Here is a 22,069-nt window from a genome sequence, read left to right as displayed (position 1 = left end):
CTCTCGTTTTATAATGCACGTTTTTCATTTAGTCATTGTTCATCAAATATTATAATAATATGATACTACGCAATTATGTTTAATGACGTATTCATTATTATCGAATTAACAACAGCACCCGTACGCCGACCGCAGACGCTGTAGCGGTCGTATATCGGTATATCAATACAAACTGTTATACCCCACCACACGTCATCGGTAAATAATGTGGAAAATACTAAATATAGTTCTCGACCGGCAAGAATACACACGCACATCTATTTTGTATTGACAATATCAATTCCCAATTTAATTTATTTATTAAATAATATTATTTGTACAATAATTTTACCAGATACTAGTCACTAGACTAAAATTTGGTCAGTCATGGTCACACTCATTTAATCAATTAGATAATAGTTTGTGGTTATACATTTATAATCCGTGGGACTGAGTAGTGGATACTATTATTGCGACTCCCTATAGAGCGCAGATTGATGAGAAATATTAGTATTTATATTTTAATTTGCAGTTTGAATGTAATATAAAAATATAAACTAGTTTTTTTAAACCAGAAAATATCTGTTAATTACAATAATTAGTAATTAACCATGATGTTGGTTATTTGATATTTTGTTATACGTTGAAATTGGTACTTATTGTATGCTAAATATTACTTATAGGTATTAAAATATTTTATATGTATATTTATTCATTAAGTAATATATTTTTGACACGAAACGAGCCTTCCTGGTTTGCCTCCTTTAATCAATTACTCAACCAAGAATGGATAATATGACAAGCATTAATACAAATTAACTATTGTAAGTTATAAATCTAGATGAAAAAATTTTATCTAAATATTTATCTAGATAAAAATTGAATATTCTATCTTCATATTAATCTAGATATTGATTTACCGAGGAATCTAATATTTATCTATATGTTATTTTTGCTATCTGAACTCAAAACTGCCCGTATTAGGTAATTTCAAATAATAACATTGATTATAAAATCTATTCATAGATAGGTAAGTATCTACATCAATGTTTTTTGCTTCAAATTACATTCACATAATAGGAGTAGATTTATTTTATGAAACATAATATATTATATTTTCCATACATACCAACAAGAGTTGCCAACACTTTTAATTCTGGGTATAAACATATGACCACCTTAGGTATTGGTGGCTGTTCAGTAATTGCTAACAAATCTATATCACAGCAATCAACACACCCAATGCTTTTTAAAGGTAGATCATGTTCTTCATCACCTTGACCGTCTACAATTAAGATATTTTCTTTTTGCGTACAAACATCATAAAATATTAACGACTTTCCGGCTCGTATCAATAAAACATCTTTGGATACGAACTTCATTTCATCAACGGTTTCTGGTTTCAACCATCTGAAAAAAGTTTGTTTTCTTGAATAAAAAATAGCGAGAGCATAATAAAAAACACGATATTTATTTTAAAACCTATTCTTTGTATTGAAAATCGAGACGTATGTTGTGCTTTAAGCTTTTAGGTACAATAACATATTATTAAAATTTACGATTTAAATTGTTTAATATATTTATGTTAGGGTGAGAAACAAAGTGTTGGATTACTGGGTAGTGGTTATAGGTGACATGAAACAAAAAAGACCGAGAACCGCCGCCTTAAGACCTAAACAAAATACATCGAGTCCTTTATCAAATTACAATGGGAAGTTCCAACAGTCCCGGATAGTGTTCTCGCGACATCCTATATTATTAATTCTTCCAATATCATTAGACTATTTATAAGTTATTACAGTTTATGTCGTCTACGATTAGGGTCCAATTGGCAATTAATGATTACTGAATACTGATTACGACTGTCGCAGTAATACAGTATTAATGTATAGTTATTAATTTGTAATAGTTTACAGTAACATACTAACATGAGAAACATTGATATTATAATATAATAAATTCAATATTGTAGTATTTACTAAGTTTAAATGTTGAAATATGTTACACGTAATACATACCTGTAATGGCTGTTCTAAATTCCCAAAAAAATATCAAAGACTTTTCCAAAACAATAACACCAGGGAAAATTTAAAAACTTAAATCTAACGAAGTAAGTTTAAGACACACTTTCAAATAAATTTTATTAAGACGGGCAAACGCCAAATAAAATATATTGTTGCATCTACAGTATCTACAGCTTTATTAAAAATAAAAGTACTTTGTGATACCTTTATTAGATGGTATTAAGTATTAGATGTTATCATAATAATTATGGATATTTTATTTCTTTATTAGAAGAAATATGTATAGATGTTTCAGTTAAGATATTTGATACAACAGAAAAATAACTAGCTTGGTCTAGATATTCAGAAAGAAATATTAGAAATAATGTCATTCAATATAATATATAGCATGAACTCGAAAAATCAATAAAAAAAACTCAGATTACCTACTTCTCTATAATTGCTGATTCAATTACTGATATTTTTTCTGCAGAACGATTTGTATGTGAATATTCCTTATGTTGATTCATATTTTGAAGTTTATGAAGTATTTACTGGGTTATATAATACACCTTATAGTATGATAGTAAAGAATTAATAACTTTTGACACAAAAAAATATTTACTAACACGATTAACTTTACCTACACCAAATATACAGTATGTACATTAATATATTATACTTAATGTTTAATGTATATATCAGTACAAACTGTTGACGTTTTGCAATCTAAAGATTTACCTGACCGTACAAAGTGTCTGTGTTATGTAGTTTAAACAATAGACCGTACAATGTGACCGTTTACCATTTATTTACATTGACAAGTTAGGATTAACGGTGTTACCCGACCTCTTACCTTGCTCGTCACCCGTAATGCTAGAGGAACCGCCGGTTCCGTAGGAACCAGACAGTGCCAGAACATTAACCGTAGACATATTATATTTGTTTATATACATCATTATATGAGTATCAATATAATTAACTCGTTATAAATGAATTGTATATTATTATTATAATTATGCATATTAAATTCAGGCGTAGGGAAAGTGGCGCGCCCATCGCCCAGTGCACAACATTGTGCACTGCAGTAGCCCCACACTGACTTTAACTAGTTGGTGTGGCCCGGTCCTCCTGGTAGGGGGTTTAGCGTAGGGCTAACAACCCTACCTAGTAAAGAACAACTTGTTCAGGAACAAACAAATTTGCCTCGGGACAGAGTTTTTGGAAAATCGACTGGAAAACGGAAAAATGACTTTTTTGGAACTTGGAACGTGCGTACACTATATAAATCTGGAACAGTTCACAACATAGTGAATGATGTTGAAAAATATAAAGTTAAATTAACAGCATTGCAAGAAATTAGATGGACCAATACAGGGACGATAAATATTAACGAAATAACTATCTTCTACGGTGGCTGTACTGAGCAACGTCAATTAGGAACGGGTTTTGCGGCACACAAAGATTTAGTCCCTGCAGTTAAAGAATTCAAAGACATTAACCCTAGAAAGAGGGCACCCAGGGCACCCACACACCTACCCACCAAAAAAATCAGGGGTAGCAGCTGCTACCCTTGAACCCTCCAGTGTGCGCCACTGCAGGTATATGTATATCTATGATAATATAAGGTATTATGATTATGATAACTACATGCAATGTTTTTGGAAAAATTGATTAATCATGCCTTATGCAAAATGCGTCTTAATTGAAAAATAAAATATTCGTTTCAAAATAGAATATAAGACAATATTTAAATATAATATATCCTAGACTGACAAATCATCTCCGTTCAGAATCGTTTTTCGTATACAATGATACCTATCATTGCATTCAAATTTAACCCCATCCATTACAGTAAGCTACTGTACAGCAGAGCGACATCCACGACTTACCCGCTTTTTTAGAATAAATTTTAAATTTTTTATTTTTTAATACTGAAAATAAAAAACTTAAAAATTGATAAAAAAATTTTTCGAAATATTCAATATAGCCAATTCGTAAATCTGATTTTTAGGAAAATGTAAACGGTAAAAACACTTATTTAAGTCAAATTGCTGATTTTTTACAAGTTTTTTAAATATCAATATTTTCGTTAAGTAAATTACGATCTAGTTTATGTTAGAAACCTTGTAATTTCAAATAATAATTAAGTTTTTTTTAAATATTTTATAAGAACATTTTTAAATAAGTGCATGTTAAAATCTAATTATTATTTTTATTGTATTTATTTTAATAATATGTGATGTATAAACTATAAATTACTATAATTTACCTAAAGAAAATATTGATATTCAAAAAAATTGTAAAAAATCAGCCTTTTGACTTAAATAAGTGTTTTTACCACATAAGTTTTTCTGAAAATCAAATTTACAAATTGGCTATATTGAATATTTCGAAAAAATTTTTTATCAATTTTTAAGTTTTTTATTTTCAGTATTAAAAAATAAAAAATGTATTCTAAAAATGTAGCGCAAGTGTCTATGGATTATATTTAAAAGAAATTTTTAAAAAATATTGATTAAAACAAAAGTTATTTCATTTGTCAGAATGTCAGATCTCTGTGGGACATCCTGTATAGTAGTAAATAAATTCTTGGGCGCCCGAAAATGAACAAAATAACAACAAAATATAATAATAAATTTGTCAAATAGCTAATTAGTATATAAATTCTCCGTCCATAAATGGAGGTTGCAATAACTATTATATAGAACAGAGCTTTACGTTACCACTGACCACGACAACTGCGAAATGAAATTATGGTGAAAGACGGCCAAAGTGACTCATCCACGCTGGAAATGCGACGCGACTTGAAATAATACGCCTGTCAGTCACGTCCAGGGCGTAAATGGCACACACAGACGAAGACGGTAGTGGCTTCGGTTGTGACTGGTATTATCCGCAGGACGATAACCAACGTCGGACAGTGAACAATCGGGACCACGTGGTTTGGTTGACTTGATGTCAGTGAGAAAACGTCTTGTTCGAACAACCAAAGTAGCTGCACGGCTATCACGCCGTAATATCGCGAATAACGCGAGCACCAATAAAGGTGAACAAAGACAACTTTTGTAGAGGCACGACACGGCGACAACCGTCGCATAAAATTGGAACACAAAATTAAGTAACCATGCGATGGAGAAGGACGCGTGGAAAAAACTCCACGAAGTCCAAACACTCCAAACGGCGACGTTGGTCACAACAGGCCAGAGGTGTCAGCGGCGACGCGCGATGACACGGTGGCGCTGACAACTTCGCAACTTTCGTCGTGCAGTAGCACCACCTTAGGAGGACCGGTTGCCAAAGTGGCGAGAAACATATTCGCATTCGAACAGGCGTGCTATTTTAAAAGTCAACTAATGTTTGTTTACGCGCGTCTCTGCATTCTACTTTTACGAATTTTTTTAACTCTTATAAAATGTACTACAACACGTGGTGGTGGCATAAACTATATGAAATCAGTATGACCATACAATTTCATCACCCATAAAACGAATAAAATAACACTGATTATCGAATATGTGCCGAAAATATGATCCTTCCTTTTGAATTATATAATACATATAACCAGGCTGCATTCCTTTAGGTAACTGTACCGGGTGGTTAAGGAAAATAGAAGTCTGTAGTAGCCGTAATTTTATTTACTCGATGGTCATAATACGCTAATATATCCACAATCGTTGACCTGTGAGTTTGTGTGTGCGTTTTATCGATTTGCCAGTTTAATAAGTTTTTTACGAGTTTTTGTTCAATTTTGTTTTTCTAAGTGTCGTGTAGTTTGTTATAAATTTATAACAATACTTTTATAATGAAATCTCGACATGATATTCATTCCTAAACGAAAAAAGTAATTTTTACCATTTACAATTACTTAGAAGTATTGTTTACTCACAAAAATCATCCTGCATTTGCTACTTTTTTTCGTAAAACTCGTGAAGTAACTGCCGAAGCATGAAGTGTTAACGTTTCTAGTGTCAAGCGAATTTGTTCGGAAAGAAAAAAATTAGAAGAAGATGACAGACTCTCTACTTCATTCAAGTCACCCAGAAAAATTTACAAACGAGTAATGTATGTTACTAATCTATATAATTTTAACAGCGAAGTTGTTAAAAGAACCGTTCATAATTTTTACGGCACTCATAAATTTTCTACTAGAGCAGCGTTTCTCAACCGGTGGTACGCGTACCCCTGGGGGTACGTAAGAAGGTATGAGGGGGTACGTGAAAAAAAAAAGCGTAATGGCGGAAAAAATTACAATTGGTGTGTTTTAAATGGTTTGTAATTTGTTAAATATTTAATAATGTGGCACAGCTAGACGCTGGATTTTATCTTATCGGGTTACGTAACGTTGTTCAATACAATGTCAGTCATAACTGATATAAACCTATCGCAAGATATTAAAGTCCAAGTTGTTAAACATTTGAATAGACTCAAGGCGGCTTTTAATAAATACTTCCCAAAATGTGAAAAAGGAGTCCACTGGATACCATTCCCTTTCAGTAAAAAATATTTCGAATCTGCAGTTTTATCAGTACGAGAAAAAGAAAAACTTATTGAACTGAAGACGAATTCTTCACTTGAGGTAATATTTGAAAAAAAATCTCTCATCGCTTTTTGGGCTGACGTAAAAGAAGAGTATCCTGAGCTTTCAAAAAAGCATTTAATGTTCTGCTGCCGTTCACGAGTACTGTATTGGTGGAGAGGGCCTTTTCGTCATACACGTACATTAAAAATAAGTATCGTAATAGACTCTCTGTGAGTTCAGATTTACGAGTTTACTTATCATCCGAGGAGCCAGATTTCAAAAATTATGTGCCAGCAAACAAGCCCAAGGGTCTCATTAAAATTAAATTGTAAAGTTTATATTACTTTTATATATATATATACGTACATTGTATCGCTAATTAAATTAATTATTAAATATTATTTTGAAATTGTTCATCATCGAACTTATTTCATAATATCATATTTGTGTTGTGTGTGAATATATAATAAATTGACATTTGGGGGTACGTAAAGCAGTGGTGAGAGGTCAAGGGGTACGTAAATGAAAAAAGGTTGAGAAACGCTGTACTAGAGCAAAAAATTTAGCAGCAATGCGTTAAAAAACCAACTATCCAGGTTCAAAATCATCCATGAAAGTTCGTTTAATAATTTAGATTTTAAATACAAAAAGTTTAATGATGGACTTAAATTTTTAATGGGACGAAATGACATTGTTACTTCTCGAGTAAAGTTTGAAAATTTAACGAGTTTCGACGTAATACCGATTCGAGACCAGTTGCTTACCTGGACATTTAGAAAAATTCAGACAATACTGAAGAACTCAGGTACCCATAGGGTGGTGGAAGACATAAGCACCAAAATTAGATAAGAAAAAATAAAGTCGTATCGTACGTAAACCCCAAAATTATTGGTACCCATGTTCCACGGTTAATATATGTTAAATAACAGATATTTCAGTTAGAACTATATCGTTCAAAATCTCCAAACGTTTAATCTTAATCGACAAATGTCGACAAATAGATTAAATATTTGATTACGATAAATTTTCACATACATAGTGTGTGAGCAGTTTTGTGTTATAAGTTTATAAAATATTGTTAATACCTATTTAGTAAGCATTCGTGTAAGCATTATTCATTAAAATTGATTTTACAAAAACTATTACAATAATAAAGGTGTTCCTAGTATTCGATTTAAAGAGTAAAAATATAGATTTTAACGAGAAATGGCCAGTTGTAATTTGTCATTGAGGTGTACAAAAAAAAAATGTTCTACTAGAATACAAATGGATAAACCTATGAATGCAATAATAAGCATTTACACGAAGTAGTGAACGATCATTATGCCCAGTATCATGTTTTGCGCTATAACTTTAAAAGAAAAGCAACCAAAAATATAACCATCGACCATCGAAAATTATGTGTCACGAGTAGTGTGCTGCTAAAAATACTGCAATGATGGTTTCAGATGATCTTGGAAATATTTGAGTTTTAATGTACTACAACGACGAAAATTATTGTCGACAACGCCTCAATAATTGGAAGAAGCTATTAATCAAGTTAGTAAACAGAATATTTTTACAAATAAAAACGAAACGTTTTTCGCGTAGATACAGAAAGCAAAATCATTTTTCTGACCACTTAATCTAATATTCCCGAACATATAACAATATAAGCGAACATATCAAACTATTTATCTGGTTCGCATCGTGCTGCAACAAATAGCTTCGCACTTAAAGTGTATTTGACACTTCTGGCGAAGGCAATATTTTATATTTTCTCGCCGCACCACGTTCGCGTTTAGTTCGCTCACGTAGGCCGCCGCGTAAGTTTATCATATTATAATATCGTAAATTACGTAAGGGTGTTTACCAATAAAATTATAAAAAAATCGATAAGTAAGCAAGTATTTATCAAATATTACGCAAAATGTTTTTATTTCGAACACAGTATTTTTGTATGAAATAACTTCGTTCTAATTTTATTAATTATTTAGTATCGTAATATTGATTTTATATTACCTACCGATTTTCTCGAACACTTTTTAGAACCAATTTATAGATGAGACTTGGGGTTGTCTGAAATCATTTAAAACTCAGCTTTTTCTGAGTTATAACTGCATGGCAAAGTACAATTTAACTCGCTTTCTGCGTTTAAAATCCATGTCACCAGTGAGTGAGAACAAGTTAAAAGAATTCAGTCAGGCGTTGAAAAAACTTCACACAAAATTTCAAACTAGTTTTCTAGATTTTAAGAACATTCAATCATCGCTAAATGTTTTCTCGATGCTGTTTAATGTAGATTCGGAAGTTGTATCTGCAGAATAGCAGTTGGAAATGATTGAAATGCTGTGCAGTACCCATTTAAAGAAATTGTTCTTGAATTCCACAAAACTATATTTTTATAGAGCACTGCTGAAAGCTGAATTCCCAAAGATAATTGTTCACGCACAGAAAATTATGGCGATGTTTGCATCGCTTAATGTGTGCGAACAGACTTTTCGACCATTAAATTGATGGTACTGTCTTGATAAGTATAAGTCTGGATACTTTGTAACCATCTGAGTCACTGTGATGTCTTCAAATTCGGAGAACAATTTAGATTTAAGCAGATCGGCAGTGGCAGTAGGGTTTAACCGAGAGACGAACAGGTCGGAGAATTTCTGAGTTGGAGCAGCAGATAAGGCAGAGGAGGTAATTATACCAGAACCAACAATAAACTTAGGTCAGTCAGACGCCTGTACACGAGTTGAAGCTGGAACTGCCGAAATTGTAGGTACGTGTTTGACTGCTTAACAAAATGTATCACTGGGAGACATTCCATTAGAATTAGGGTCCGTAATACTATTCAATTTAACGTTAATCAACCGATTACTTTCGGAAATGTTTTTTAGCTCAATTACGACTGACTGTAATATAGTGGCAACATTGGCAATAGTGCCCGATGATTCAGGCTCTGAAGTGTTGGTATTGAGGTGTGACAATAGACTATCACTTACCTTTACACCCGAGGGAAGTGTATTATTTAGAATAAAATCAATAAGCATGGGCTTGGTCCATTTTCCGAGCTCTGATACCAATGTTTCATAAGTAGCTGGAAGCATAATGCACGTAGTATTGCTAATAATAAGTGGTAGAACAACGCCGCGCCGCACATAAGGCCAATTAACTATATTACGACGCCAAAAATATAAAACGAATTTTTTTTTGAATTTCTGATTTGAAATGCGTATAAACATATTTTTTCTTAATTATCTTTAAAAAAAATAGTTAATTAGTGTTCGTTGCAGTTGGGTACTTAAAGTTATAAATAAAAATAATTTAATAATTTAATAATTTAATAATTTAACCATTTAATAATTTCTGTATTTTAAATTAATGATATCGATAAGTAATACGTATACAAATTATATTTTACAATCAGACTTTATTCTACATCCATGTCCTCATCATCATTATTGACCTTCTCATTATCACCACCATCGTAATCATCATCTTCACTGTTATCATCATCACCAGCACAAAATGAAGGCAATCTGAGCATACCTTATACAACTTCATTAAATTTTGTTTGGTTCTTTTTAGGTTTTATTCGAGTTTTTGTTACGACAGTGTCCGAGGATACCAGCATCCAGTTAAATATGTCAGTATTTGTATTAATTCTAGATGTTTTTCTCGAGTGATATTGTCTTAATGTTTTGTATTCTTTATGGGCACTTTCAATTACATCTTTTGACAGTTGCCCTACTGGCAACGGTAAAGATTTTATGATGTCAGCTCCGTGAAGTAATAGTTTGTGAACAGTGGCACTCATTTTATACCAACCATAAAGTGAAATAGCCATTTGTGCTGTTTCAAAGCAATAATTTTTAAACATTTCTTCTTTGATATAGTGCCCACAAGAAATAACGCAAAGTATATTTGAAAATCTTTCTATTAATTTTTTATCAATTCCAGTTATTTGAGAAACAAGTGAAGGATTTTTAAAAAATTTTCGGGCCGTGTTACCATCATTACTATTACCTCCACCTTGTTTTGGCTGATCAACAAACGAGACCCATTTTTTTGTAAAAATTAGTCGCTATGTAATTTTGTCTTTCCTGTACTTTTTTTTTTTTGCATATTCCCCTCTTGCTTGCCACTGTTGTAGTTCTAATTTATATGCTATATGAAGTAAATATTCATAACATCTAAGATGTGCATGTAGTATAGAAATACCATATTTAAAGGTCTCTTTATTACAGACTCTGTTCTTTAATTTTTCTAGATCGTTTAAATCTTTAGGCCTCGTGTACATTGGCGAGCGGCGCGTTGGGAAAAAAATTTAAACTCATATAATTTAAATCGGAGTGTGTACATTGGTTACCAGCGGCGAGCGGTAGCGGCGCGGCGTGTCTCAAATCAAACATGTTTGAATTTCACCGCTCGACGCTCATGAAATATTTATTTTAATGATGATATTTTATATATTAATATAATATGATTCAATGTAAAAATAGTCTTAATGATTAAAATTCTGGTCTTAATACTCGATGAACGTCAAAACAACCATAATTTGTTTATTTTGCTATTTAAAGAATTGTACCAAGTTTCCAAAATAATTGATAAATATGTTCAGAAGATTTCTGTTGTTGAGTTGTACGCAGTATGGGCAAACCATTGTAGTTGTAGTTCATACTGCTCATAGTGAACACATATTTTGTAAATTACTCTGTATCATATATAAACACTCTATATCACTCTACTTCATAATGTCAAAATCAAATATTAATAATGCTATGCGAGAAATTTTAATTTCGGAAGTACAAACCAGCCCATGGGATGATACTCATCCTGAGTACAAAAATGTCGAAAAAAACAAAAAATTGTGGTGTGAAATTGGAAAATTAGTTGGAATACTCGGTATGTATACTTTGAAAATATAGGTATTCAGTTTTAGTATGTTAATGTAAAATATTTATAAATCATCACTAGAATAATTAACCTTTTACAACAATAGACTTGTATATAATTATAAAAAAAAATTATATCATATACCAAGGCAATGCATAGCATGGTGTTGGGGGAGGGGATCCCTTTCGTCTAGGCCTACAATAAGATGAATACTTACCTATTCAAAATATTAAATAACGTAGCTACCAATTTTTCGATGACTGTAAAATGTTCACACATTTTTACTCGAAGTATTTTATTGTAATTTGTTTTAGTATAGGTATTATTATATAAATAATATTCTATAATACCTACTGTACTATTTACAATATTATAATAATACAAAATGACAAATAATCATTATCTATGTTATTTATTGACTAAATTATAACAGTATAATTTAAGTTCTTATTTAATTTTAAGATTTAAAAAAAAACTGTTACAAACTTTTGAACTAGGTACCTTATTATGGGTTATTTAAAAAATAATCTACAAATACATTTCTTATCCCTTTCGCTCTTTGAAGTGAATTTGCACCTCGTGCTGGATCATCCATACCTTCATTTTCCCAATTGTTTCGTTGGTCTATCATAACATTGCAGTAATCGACATCACTATTGCCGTCTTTCTCTCTGATAATGTTATGCAATAAACACATGCATTTAATAATTACTACTGCTTTTTTTGGGCTCACTTCTATGTCCTTCCCTAGTAATCTCCATTTTGCGCGCAGAATTCCAAAAGTACATTCAATGCACTTGCGTGCTCTTGATAATCTTTCATTGAAATATTCCCGTGCTGGATTTAGTACTCGAGATGGAAATGGGCGCATTAAGTACTGCTTTAATGGATAAGCTTCGTCTCCGATCAAAACATAGGGTACTTTAATATTTGTACCAGGTAAATGTTTTTCTGGTGATACATTCAAATTATTATTGCTTATTAAATTACAAAGTTTAGAAGATGCAAAAGTTCCACCATCACTTTGTTTACCTCTGGCACCAACATCAATTATTATAAATTTTTTATCCGCATCAGCAACTCCTTGTAAAACTAGTGAAAAATATTTTAAGTAGTTGAAGTGACTTGAACCTGAATTTTTGGGACATTTAATCTGACAATGTTTTCCATCTATAGAGCCAATGCAATTTGGAAAGCCCCATTTGTCATTGTAATCTAAACTAACTTTTTCCCAATGTTCTTTTGTAGGAACTGGCATAAATTCATTTACGAGTTCTTCCCAAATAACTAGACAAGTCTCGTGAACAATTTTAGCAACAGTGCATGCACCCATTCGCATTGAAAAAGCAAGGTTCCGAAAAGAAAGACCAGTTGATAAATATCTATGGAAAAAAACATTTATTAATTACTAAAAAATCATTTTATACAATAGGTTACAACTTTAACAGTGGGTCCCTGTAATGGATGGTGTTAAATTTTAATTCAATGACATAAAATCTCGTTGAATACGAAAAACGATTTTGAACGGAGACGGTTTGTCAGTCTAGAATATTGTATTGTTTATAATATATTAATTAATAATTATATTACTATTATTTCAGGAAAAAAAAATGTACCTGTAAATTAATTTAAATAATTATAAAATTTATAATATTTATTAATTTCAAATTAATCGAATTAGATTCATTATGTACACATTCATTTTTAAATTACAACAATATAATTAAAAATTTTTTCTTAATTATTTAACATGTAATTTCATCCAAATTTGAACTTAAAATAACTATAAAAAAAACTGTGTTTATATAATTTTTAGATTTTTTTTTTGCCGTAGAGTTAACTACTTACGTGGAACCTTGTTTTAAATTTTCAATACTTAGCTATGAAAGTTAAATCTTATTTTTAATTTTGAACGACTAAAGAATTTATAAATTTTCAATTAATTTATTGTCAAAATTCGAAATTTAAACAGTTAAAAAAAAAGATGTGACTATGTATTTTTAATATATTTCAACTAGCATTGTAACAATATATTAGGAGCCTTGTATTAAATTTTCAAAATTTTTGATTCTGCAATGAATAAAATTTCAAATGTCTATAAATAACTTAAAAATGGTTGAAATATTTTGAAAAATTTATCAAGTATAGGAATTGATAAAATAAACATATGGTGAAAATTTAAAGTTTCTACAAATATTCGTTTTTGAATAACAACAAATTAAGAATATCGGTACAAATTGAGTGGATATTCATATCCAAAGTATAATTCAAATGTTCATAAAAATTTAATTTGATTTTCCGATAAACATTTTTTATTTGATATAAGTAGACAAACTCTCGAAGAATTTTATATTGAATTTTCAAATCTTAGATTCAAAAAGATAACATTTTTATGATTTTGTAACTCAAAATAAATTTAAATTTCCATGATTTTTACGTATTTTGTCAAAATTTAAACTTTCAATGCTTATTAAAAAAAATTTGTGACCATGTGTATTTTTAATATTTTTTTCATTACCATTGTGACAATATATTAGAAGCCTACTCTAAATTTCTCGTGTACCGATAGGTATTCTTATTTTAATGTTATTCAAAAACGAAAAACTGTAGAGACTTGAAATTTCCACCATATGCTTATTTTATTAATTCCTATACTTGATACAATTTTTTAAGTTATTTATAGAGATTTGAAAGTTTCCGTTTTTTTAGTTTTTTAATCTATAAATGTCAATAAAATTTGACACGTTTTTTGTTTATAACCATTTGAAGTTCAAATTTTGAAAAAAATTATTTAATTGAAAATTTACAAATTCTTCAGTTGTTAAAAATGTATAAAACGTTAAAATTTTATAGCTATTGCTTGAAAATTTAAAACAAGGTTCCACGTAAATAGTTAATTTTGCTGCTACAAAAAAAAATTTAAAAACTATTCAAACACAGTTTTTTTAATAATTATTTTAAGTTCAGATTTGCTAATATTAATTAATAGTTAATGTCGTTAGTGACTTATATTAATACTTCATAATAAATTATTGTATAATATACCTACTATGAATGACTGAGTGAGTTGGGTTGCTGGGTACATAATTTTATTTTATTTTATTATTTTGGAATTTATTTTATAGGTATCTATTTTTTTTTTTTTTTTTTTTTTTTTTTTAATAATAATAACTATATAATTAATATAGAATAATTAACCATCTCTACTTAGAATCGTTTTTCGTACGCAATGATATTATATCCTTGAATTCAAATTTAATACCATCCATTACAGTAACCCACTTTTAAGTTTTAACCTACTATTATACAGCAGAGCGATATTTTTTCCCGGTGCTTTAGAAAACTACTAGGAATTTCAAAATTTGACATCCCCAATGCATCAACTATAGATTCACTTTCCAACCGGAAAAGCTAGTGAAGTTAAAAATTAAAGTATTATTTCGACAAATTACCGTGTACACAGACTCAAAAAAAAAAAAAAAACATATCAATCTAAGATCAATAATATACTCATTGTTCCACTCAGAACCTTTAATAATAATAAATTTAATTCGACAAACCATTACCTATAAAAAGTGCTTTATAAAAAACTAAGTTCCATCATAAAACAATATTTGACATAGGAAATAAGTGAAAAACATGGTTTTTAAATTATTTTGTATCCAAATTTTAGGAGCGATGCAAAAATAAAATGGAAAAACACAAAGGATACGTTTAGAAAAGAACTACAAAAAGAACCAATTAGACGTTCAGGTGATTGCGGGATTGAAAATAAATCTAAATGGCCATTTTTTCAAATGATGATGTTTGTAAAGGATTCTTTACTTCCTAATTCTATGTCCGGAAATTTAAATGTTGGAGAACCAGATTCATTTTCATTACATGAAGCTACTGCAGATGAAGCCAACGAAAGTGACCTTGACGTAACGGGTACATCATTTACTGATGTGACATCTCCGTCTACATCTACGTCATATTTAACCGATATTAATCCCAAGGTTACTTCAAAAATGAAAAGAAAGAAAAAAAATAGTGAAGCAGATGATACTCATAGACTTTTAGAACTAGAAGAAAAAAAAATTGCCATTCTGCAACAAGCACAAGACACAGAAAATAAAAAAAATGAGGACCCAGACGCTCAATTTCTTCTCAGTATCCCACCATACATAAAAGAATTTGATCCTTTAGAAAAACTCGAAATCAGAAGTCAAATTCAAAATGTAGTTCTAAACGTTTATAGAAAAAAAAAATACATTGGGAAACCGCTCACAGCTTGAGTCTATTCAAGACATTCAGACCAACCTTCTAAACCAGCCAAGCGTAAAAAAAATGTACCGTCCATATCAGGAAAGTAGTTTTAATTCTATTCTAGGACAATCCCAGTGGAGTATGTCTGGTAACGTTGATAATACGCCAAGAATTGCAGGTATGCAACAGGCTAGTGATGTTCTATTGGGAAATAATCAATTCAACCAAGATTTTTTTAATCTTAATCAGCAGACGTTTTAAACACAAGTTTAAAAAAGTCAGTAACAAAATAAAAATATATTTACTTATATAAAGGTGAATATATTATAAGATAACATTATGATTTAAATTAATTAGCTATTTGAAATTTGCAGGATGCCAAATTGTTATAATTAATTTTATGATTTAATTTATGTTTAATTAACAGTAATAATTTTATTTTTATTGATTTTTTTACCATTTTATATGATTAAATTTATTTTAAAAATAGCTGTTCTTTTAATTTTTTCTATTGATTTATAAACTATAATTGACTTACCTTATAGTTACATACAACCTTTCAGCAGGAGATATTGGTTTTTTGAAATTTGAAATCTTCTTTCTAATACGATGATTGATTTTACTCAATATAAAATCGTAAGTATTAACTGACATTCGAAAATATTCAAAAAATTTATGCGGTGATTTTCGTAAATCAGTATATAAATGGTGATATTCACCATATATTAATCTGCGGCGATTAATAGGATGAATACCCACTCTTTTTTTTTTTAAATGAATTCCTTAAAATTGGGTTATCTAACAAAGTTGATAGACGATTTATCGACATGATTATAACTTGGAGTATAAAATCGAAATGACGAAAAATAAGATAAGTATTTATATTTTATACAAAAACGCTCGCCGCTCATCGCCCAATATACACACTTCGCCGCTCACCGCTGGTCATCGCTGACGCGCCGCTCGACGCTCGCCGCTCGCCAATGTACACGAGGCCTTAGAAGTAGCATTACAAACATTACATGCTTGGGAACTTGAAGTCTCGGTCAAAATGTTGACAGTCTTTCCATCCAGCATTCTACAAATAGGAACATGTTTAAATTTTATTTCTTTAGCGCCTAGGATAATTATTGTAGGCTCTAATGGTGATATTTGTGATTGTACTTCGTTATACACTTCTTTCACATTTAGAACATTTTCTTTTTTAATTTTGAATCCAATTGGTCGGCAATACCTTGTCGATGACGGTGCTCTATTTTTCCAAAATATTTTATTGTTGTTTGAATTTGATTCGCATATTTGTAGTGGAACAATTGTACATAAAATTATGTTTGAATCCGCATATTCTGAGTTATTTGCAAAATTTTGTTTATAAATACTATGTCCACCGCTGCCATCTATTCCCCATTTATAATATACTTCAATAGTATCACAGTCATCCGAAATGTTCTGGAGAATTACATTGGCCTGCACTTGTACCAGACGTTGTGTAGTATATATAAAAATATCTTTCAGTGGTACCACAGCTTTGTTTTCAGATATCTTAATATTTATAGGATAACATTTACTCTTTGCTTCTTGTATCACATGATATGAGAGATAAATGTCAGCACCTCTTTCTTTAGCTCCGAGCCGCATCGTAATATAATCTTCTTTTGTTAATCCAAGATCAACAATAAGACTTCTTCAGGGCTGTATAGGTCTTATAGTAATAGAAGATGATATATCATGCACCAATTTCATTTTTTTGAGTCTAGTGGGTGTAGTATCGATGGCTAATTTTAAAACTTGGGCTGCAGTTCTCCTCCCTGATTTCACCAGACTTGATTCAGCAGCTAAACAAACTTGTTCTGAATTATGATCCGATAAAATTGAATTTATTTGCCTTTGTTTACTGCGTTGAGAACTCTCTTCAAAAGATTTTTTTGGTCTGCCTCGGCTATTTTTTTCTGGACGTTTGAGTGCTGATAACGAAAGCTGTGATAGCTGTACATCAGGGAGTTTCAAGTCATCATCAATCCACCGCATATGCTTGGTATTAAAACGATCATACATATAATTACAAACACGCCATTTTTTAAAAATCTTCGAGACAAATACTTTAACAATACATTTTATTTGCTTAGTACAATGTTCAGAAAGTTCAGTATCACCAAACTTGTCTATTGTATAGTGCAATAAATGTTCATTACACTTATACAATGAAAAATTAAAAAACTGTTCATTTTGTAACAGTATAAATAGTTCTCTTCTCTTTATTTTAATTTTCTTATCAGTGGAATTGCCACGACTACCTAAAAATAATGCGCTCAATTTCAAAAAAGGGGAAACAAGTGGGCGTATATTTTACATTTTTATACTTGTAACTATATATTGTTTTGAATATGTCAAAAAAAAACAGTGGAACTTGATAGAACTTTTTTTATAATTCTAGTTTAAGTTGATATTTTAATATATTTGTTCAACAAAAATAATATTTCTTAAAATAATATTATATATATAATGTACATATATTATGTTAACAATAATTATTGCATATTAAAGTACATACCTGACGCTTCAATGTCCATATTGAAAAATATGTGATTTTTAATTTTGAAATGAACAAATCGAGTGTAATTTTATGACAACAACGCACGTAGTAACTAATCGGTACTAGTCGTGCGTCAAAATCCAGACTTGAAGTACACGCACAGACTATTTTGTTGCGATAACAAAATAAGTTATTACGGTACATTATGGACTAGTTTGTAGATAACGTTTTAAAGGTATTTTTAATAACTATGAAGAAAATATATATTTAAATTTTTGTCGTCGTAATATAGTTAATTGGCCTTATGTGCCCTTATGATGGGTGGTCACCCATCCGGGAGCTAGAAACTGCGGTCGGTACGTACGCTCAGTGCGTTTCCGCAGATTGAGCGTACGACCGCGCCTCACCAAGCCACGTACACAGTATATACCACATAACATTATGACAAACAATTGTCTGTTGATTCTAAATTGAAATGTCTCTGAAATGACTCTGATGCTGACAAATAGTATACGCCTCACAAAGAGAAAAGGATTTCAAAATATAGGTAAGTACCTATTCTTTTGTATATATTTTATTTATATTTATATTTATATAATTTATATTTTATTATATACTTATATTTATGGCGTAGGAAAAGTGGCGTCCCCATCGCCCGGTGCATTATAGTAAATACACCGCAATAGCCCCACCCTGACCTTAACTGGTTGGGGTGGTCTGGTCGTCCAGGTTGGGAGTTAAGCGAAGGGCTAACAACCCTTTGTAAAAAACATATTGTGACGAATCTAAAAACCAAGCCTCGGGACAGTATCAAGGGAAAACTAGACGGAAAACGGAAAAAGGACAACAAGAAACTAAGGATCGGAACATAGAATATCAGCACTTTGTTTAAGCCAGGAGCTTTAAAAATACTAATTGACGAAGTGACCAGGTATAATATACCAATAGTAGCACTAAAAGAAGTAAGGTGGCCAGGAAACGGTAGTGTTAAGTCAGGCAATCACACCTTATTTTATAGTGGATCGAGAAGCAATAGACATGAATATGATGTTGGTTTCCTAGTCAGCGATTCAATACTACCAAATATAAAAAGTTTTACTGCAATCAATGAGAGAATGGCCTTTGTACTTGTAAAAGGGAAAATTTGGGACATTGCCCTGCTGAATTGCTATGCTCCAACGGAAGATAAGAATAATGAAGTAAAGAGCGAAATCTATGAAGACTTATAGAACGCATACGACTCGCTACCTAGAAATACAGTAAAGATTATTATAGGAGATCTTAATGCACAGATTGGTCGGGAGTCTAGTTATAGGTCTACCATCGGACAAGAAAACCTACACGTGACGTCTAATGATAATGGAGTACGAGTTGTAAACTTCGCCGTGTCGAAAAACCTTGTAGTAAGCAGTACATTTTTCCCAAGAAAAGATATTTACAAACAAACATGGGTATCCCCCAATGCAATGACAAAGAGCCAAATTGACCACGTAATAATAAACAAGCGACATAAATCCTGTATAAGTAATGTAAGGAGCTATAGAGGAGTGGACGAGGATACAGACCACTACCTCGTAGTAACAGATTTTTCGGAAAAACTCTCAGTAAACTGGAGAAGAAAGCAACAACAAAAGCGAAGTAAGAAACAACTCAACTGGAATAAAGCTAAGGACCCGAAAGAACTACAAAAGTATCAAGCCATAATTGCTAAGGAATTAAACGAATTAAATGAATTAAGGTATTCGTCGACATCTGAAATCGAATTAGTCTGGGATAAGATAAAAAATACAGTAACCGAAGCTGCAAGCACCTTTCAAGAGGAAAGCCGAAAACCAAAAAAACATTGGTTTGATAAAGCCTGTCAAGATGCAATAAGTAATCGCAATGCATGCAGAATACAAATGTTACAAGATGCAAGTGAGGAAAGGATACAAGCCTATAAAGAAGCAAGAATTTTAGCTAACAGGATAATAAGACGCCAAAAGAGACTGGCAGAAAAGAAAGCGATTGAGGACATTGAAAGTTACAAAACTAATCCTAGACTGTTTTACAAGCAATGTAAGTCGATCAAGGAAGGATTCAAAGCACGTAACTGCACTATGTCGGATGAAGATGGGAACTTAGTAACTGGAACACAGGCCATAACTAATCTCTTTAGAGAACACTTTGAACAGCTGCTAAAGAACTCTCAAGAACCGAGCTTAGGCGATAAATACGAACAAATAATATATGACACTATACAACCGGAGCTGCTGGAACCAAATCTTGACGAAATCGAGATGATCATCAACTCTCTGAAGAATAATAAGTCGCCGGGAGAAGACAACATTAACGCAGAACTTCTTAAGCTAGCTGGATCACACCTAGCAATACAAATACAAAAACTAATTAAAAGTATATGTATCAATGAGCAGATTCCCAAAGATTGGAACACAGCGATTGTGTGTCCGGTCTTTAAAAAATGAAACACAGCTAAGGTAGAAAATTACAGAGGAATTTCATTATTGGATACAAGCTATAAAGTACTATCCCTTGCGGTCTTAAAACGATTGGAATAATACGCAGTAGACATAATTGGAGAATACCAATGTGGGGGGTTCACAAGAGGCAAGTCAACTACAGATCATATTTTCACTATCCGACAAATAATGGAGAAGTACTACGAACATGATAAGGATTTGTACATGATCTTTGTAGAATTTAAGCAAGCCTATGATAGTGTCAATAGACAACAACTATGGACAGCGTTGAGGAATTTCGGAATCCCAGAAAAGCTTGTCAAAATGATAGAAATATGTAATTCAAACACATATTGTAAAATCCGGTACCAAGGTGAGTTATTCCCACAATTCTAGGTTCAATCTGGACTAAAACAGGGAGATGCAATGTCTCCTATATTGTTTAATCTGGTGCTTGAAAAAGTAGTCAGGGATATACCAATAAATTATGAAATGGAGTTGAATGACAAGAATATAATGCTTGCGTACGCGGACGACATCTTTATACTAGGAGACACTAAAGATGATATAGTAGAGGCCACAGAGAAATTAATTGAGTCTAGTCACAGAATGAACCACGTTATCAATGAGAATAAAACTAAATACCTAGTTATGTCTAGGCATATGGTAAATACAGCAGCTCTAAAAGTAGGTCCCTATACCTTTGAACAAGTGGATGAGTTTAAATATTTGGGAGTCAATATTAACTCAAAAAATAATATGCATAATGAAATTCAGCTAAGAATAAGAAATACAAACAAAGCGTATTTTGCCATGAGTAGGATGTTCAGCTCCAGATTATTGTCCAAAACTACAAAAGAGAAATTATACACCTCCTACCTCAGACCGATAGTAATGTACGCATGCGAGATATGATCCACAACACAGGGGGACGAAGAGAAGCTACTCACCTTCGAAAGAAAAGTCTTACGGAAAATTTACGGACCTGTGCGAAATCAAATTGGGGAATATGAGAGACGAAAGAACGATGAACCAGGAAGGCTATATAACACACCAAATATCTGTTTGTTCTTAAAAGCGAAACGATTAGAGTGGGTTGGCCATGTCTGGCGGGCTGGTGAAAGTGTCATACAGAATATCCTAATCTGAAACCCAACAAAAAAGCGTCAAAGGGGAAGACCTCGACAGCGGTGGTTAGATAGAGTTAAGAAAGATATTTCAAATACCGACGAGACAAAGCGATTGGAAGATGCAATGGACCGGAATATATGGAGAAGTTTGGTTGAAGCGTGCAAAAAGCCTTAATGGCTTATATAGCATAAAAAAAAAATATATATACTTATATTATATATTATATTCTATTCTATATAGGTATATTATATATAAGTATATAAAGAAAATTGTTGAATGATAGTAATCATTGATATCTACAGTTCAATATAATAGCATATTA

General features: G+C 31.5%; 1 protein-coding gene across 1 annotated transcript in view; it reads right to left on the bottom strand.

Moving 5' to 3' along the window:
- Nucleotides 1-22,069, bottom strand: part of LOC107162706 (uncharacterized) — an 83,960-nt gene that overhangs the window by 58,530 nt on the left and 3,361 nt on the right. Inside the window, exon 2 of the mRNA XM_089230802.1 lies at nt 1,109-1,389. Within this exon, the coding sequence (XP_089086928.1) occupies nt 1,109-1,389 (281 nt within the window). The remainder of the gene's footprint in view (nt 1-1,108; nt 1,390-22,069) is intronic.

Source organism: Diuraphis noxia, unplaced genomic scaffold (genome assembly GCF_037042655.1).
Source record: "Diuraphis noxia isolate RWA-SAM2 unplaced genomic scaffold, SU_Dnox_SAM2 contig0001, whole genome shotgun sequence".
In the NCBI taxonomy this organism is placed as follows: domain Eukaryota; kingdom Metazoa; phylum Arthropoda; class Insecta; order Hemiptera; family Aphididae; genus Diuraphis; species Diuraphis noxia.
This window is presented reverse-complemented; position numbering and strand designations above follow the sequence as displayed.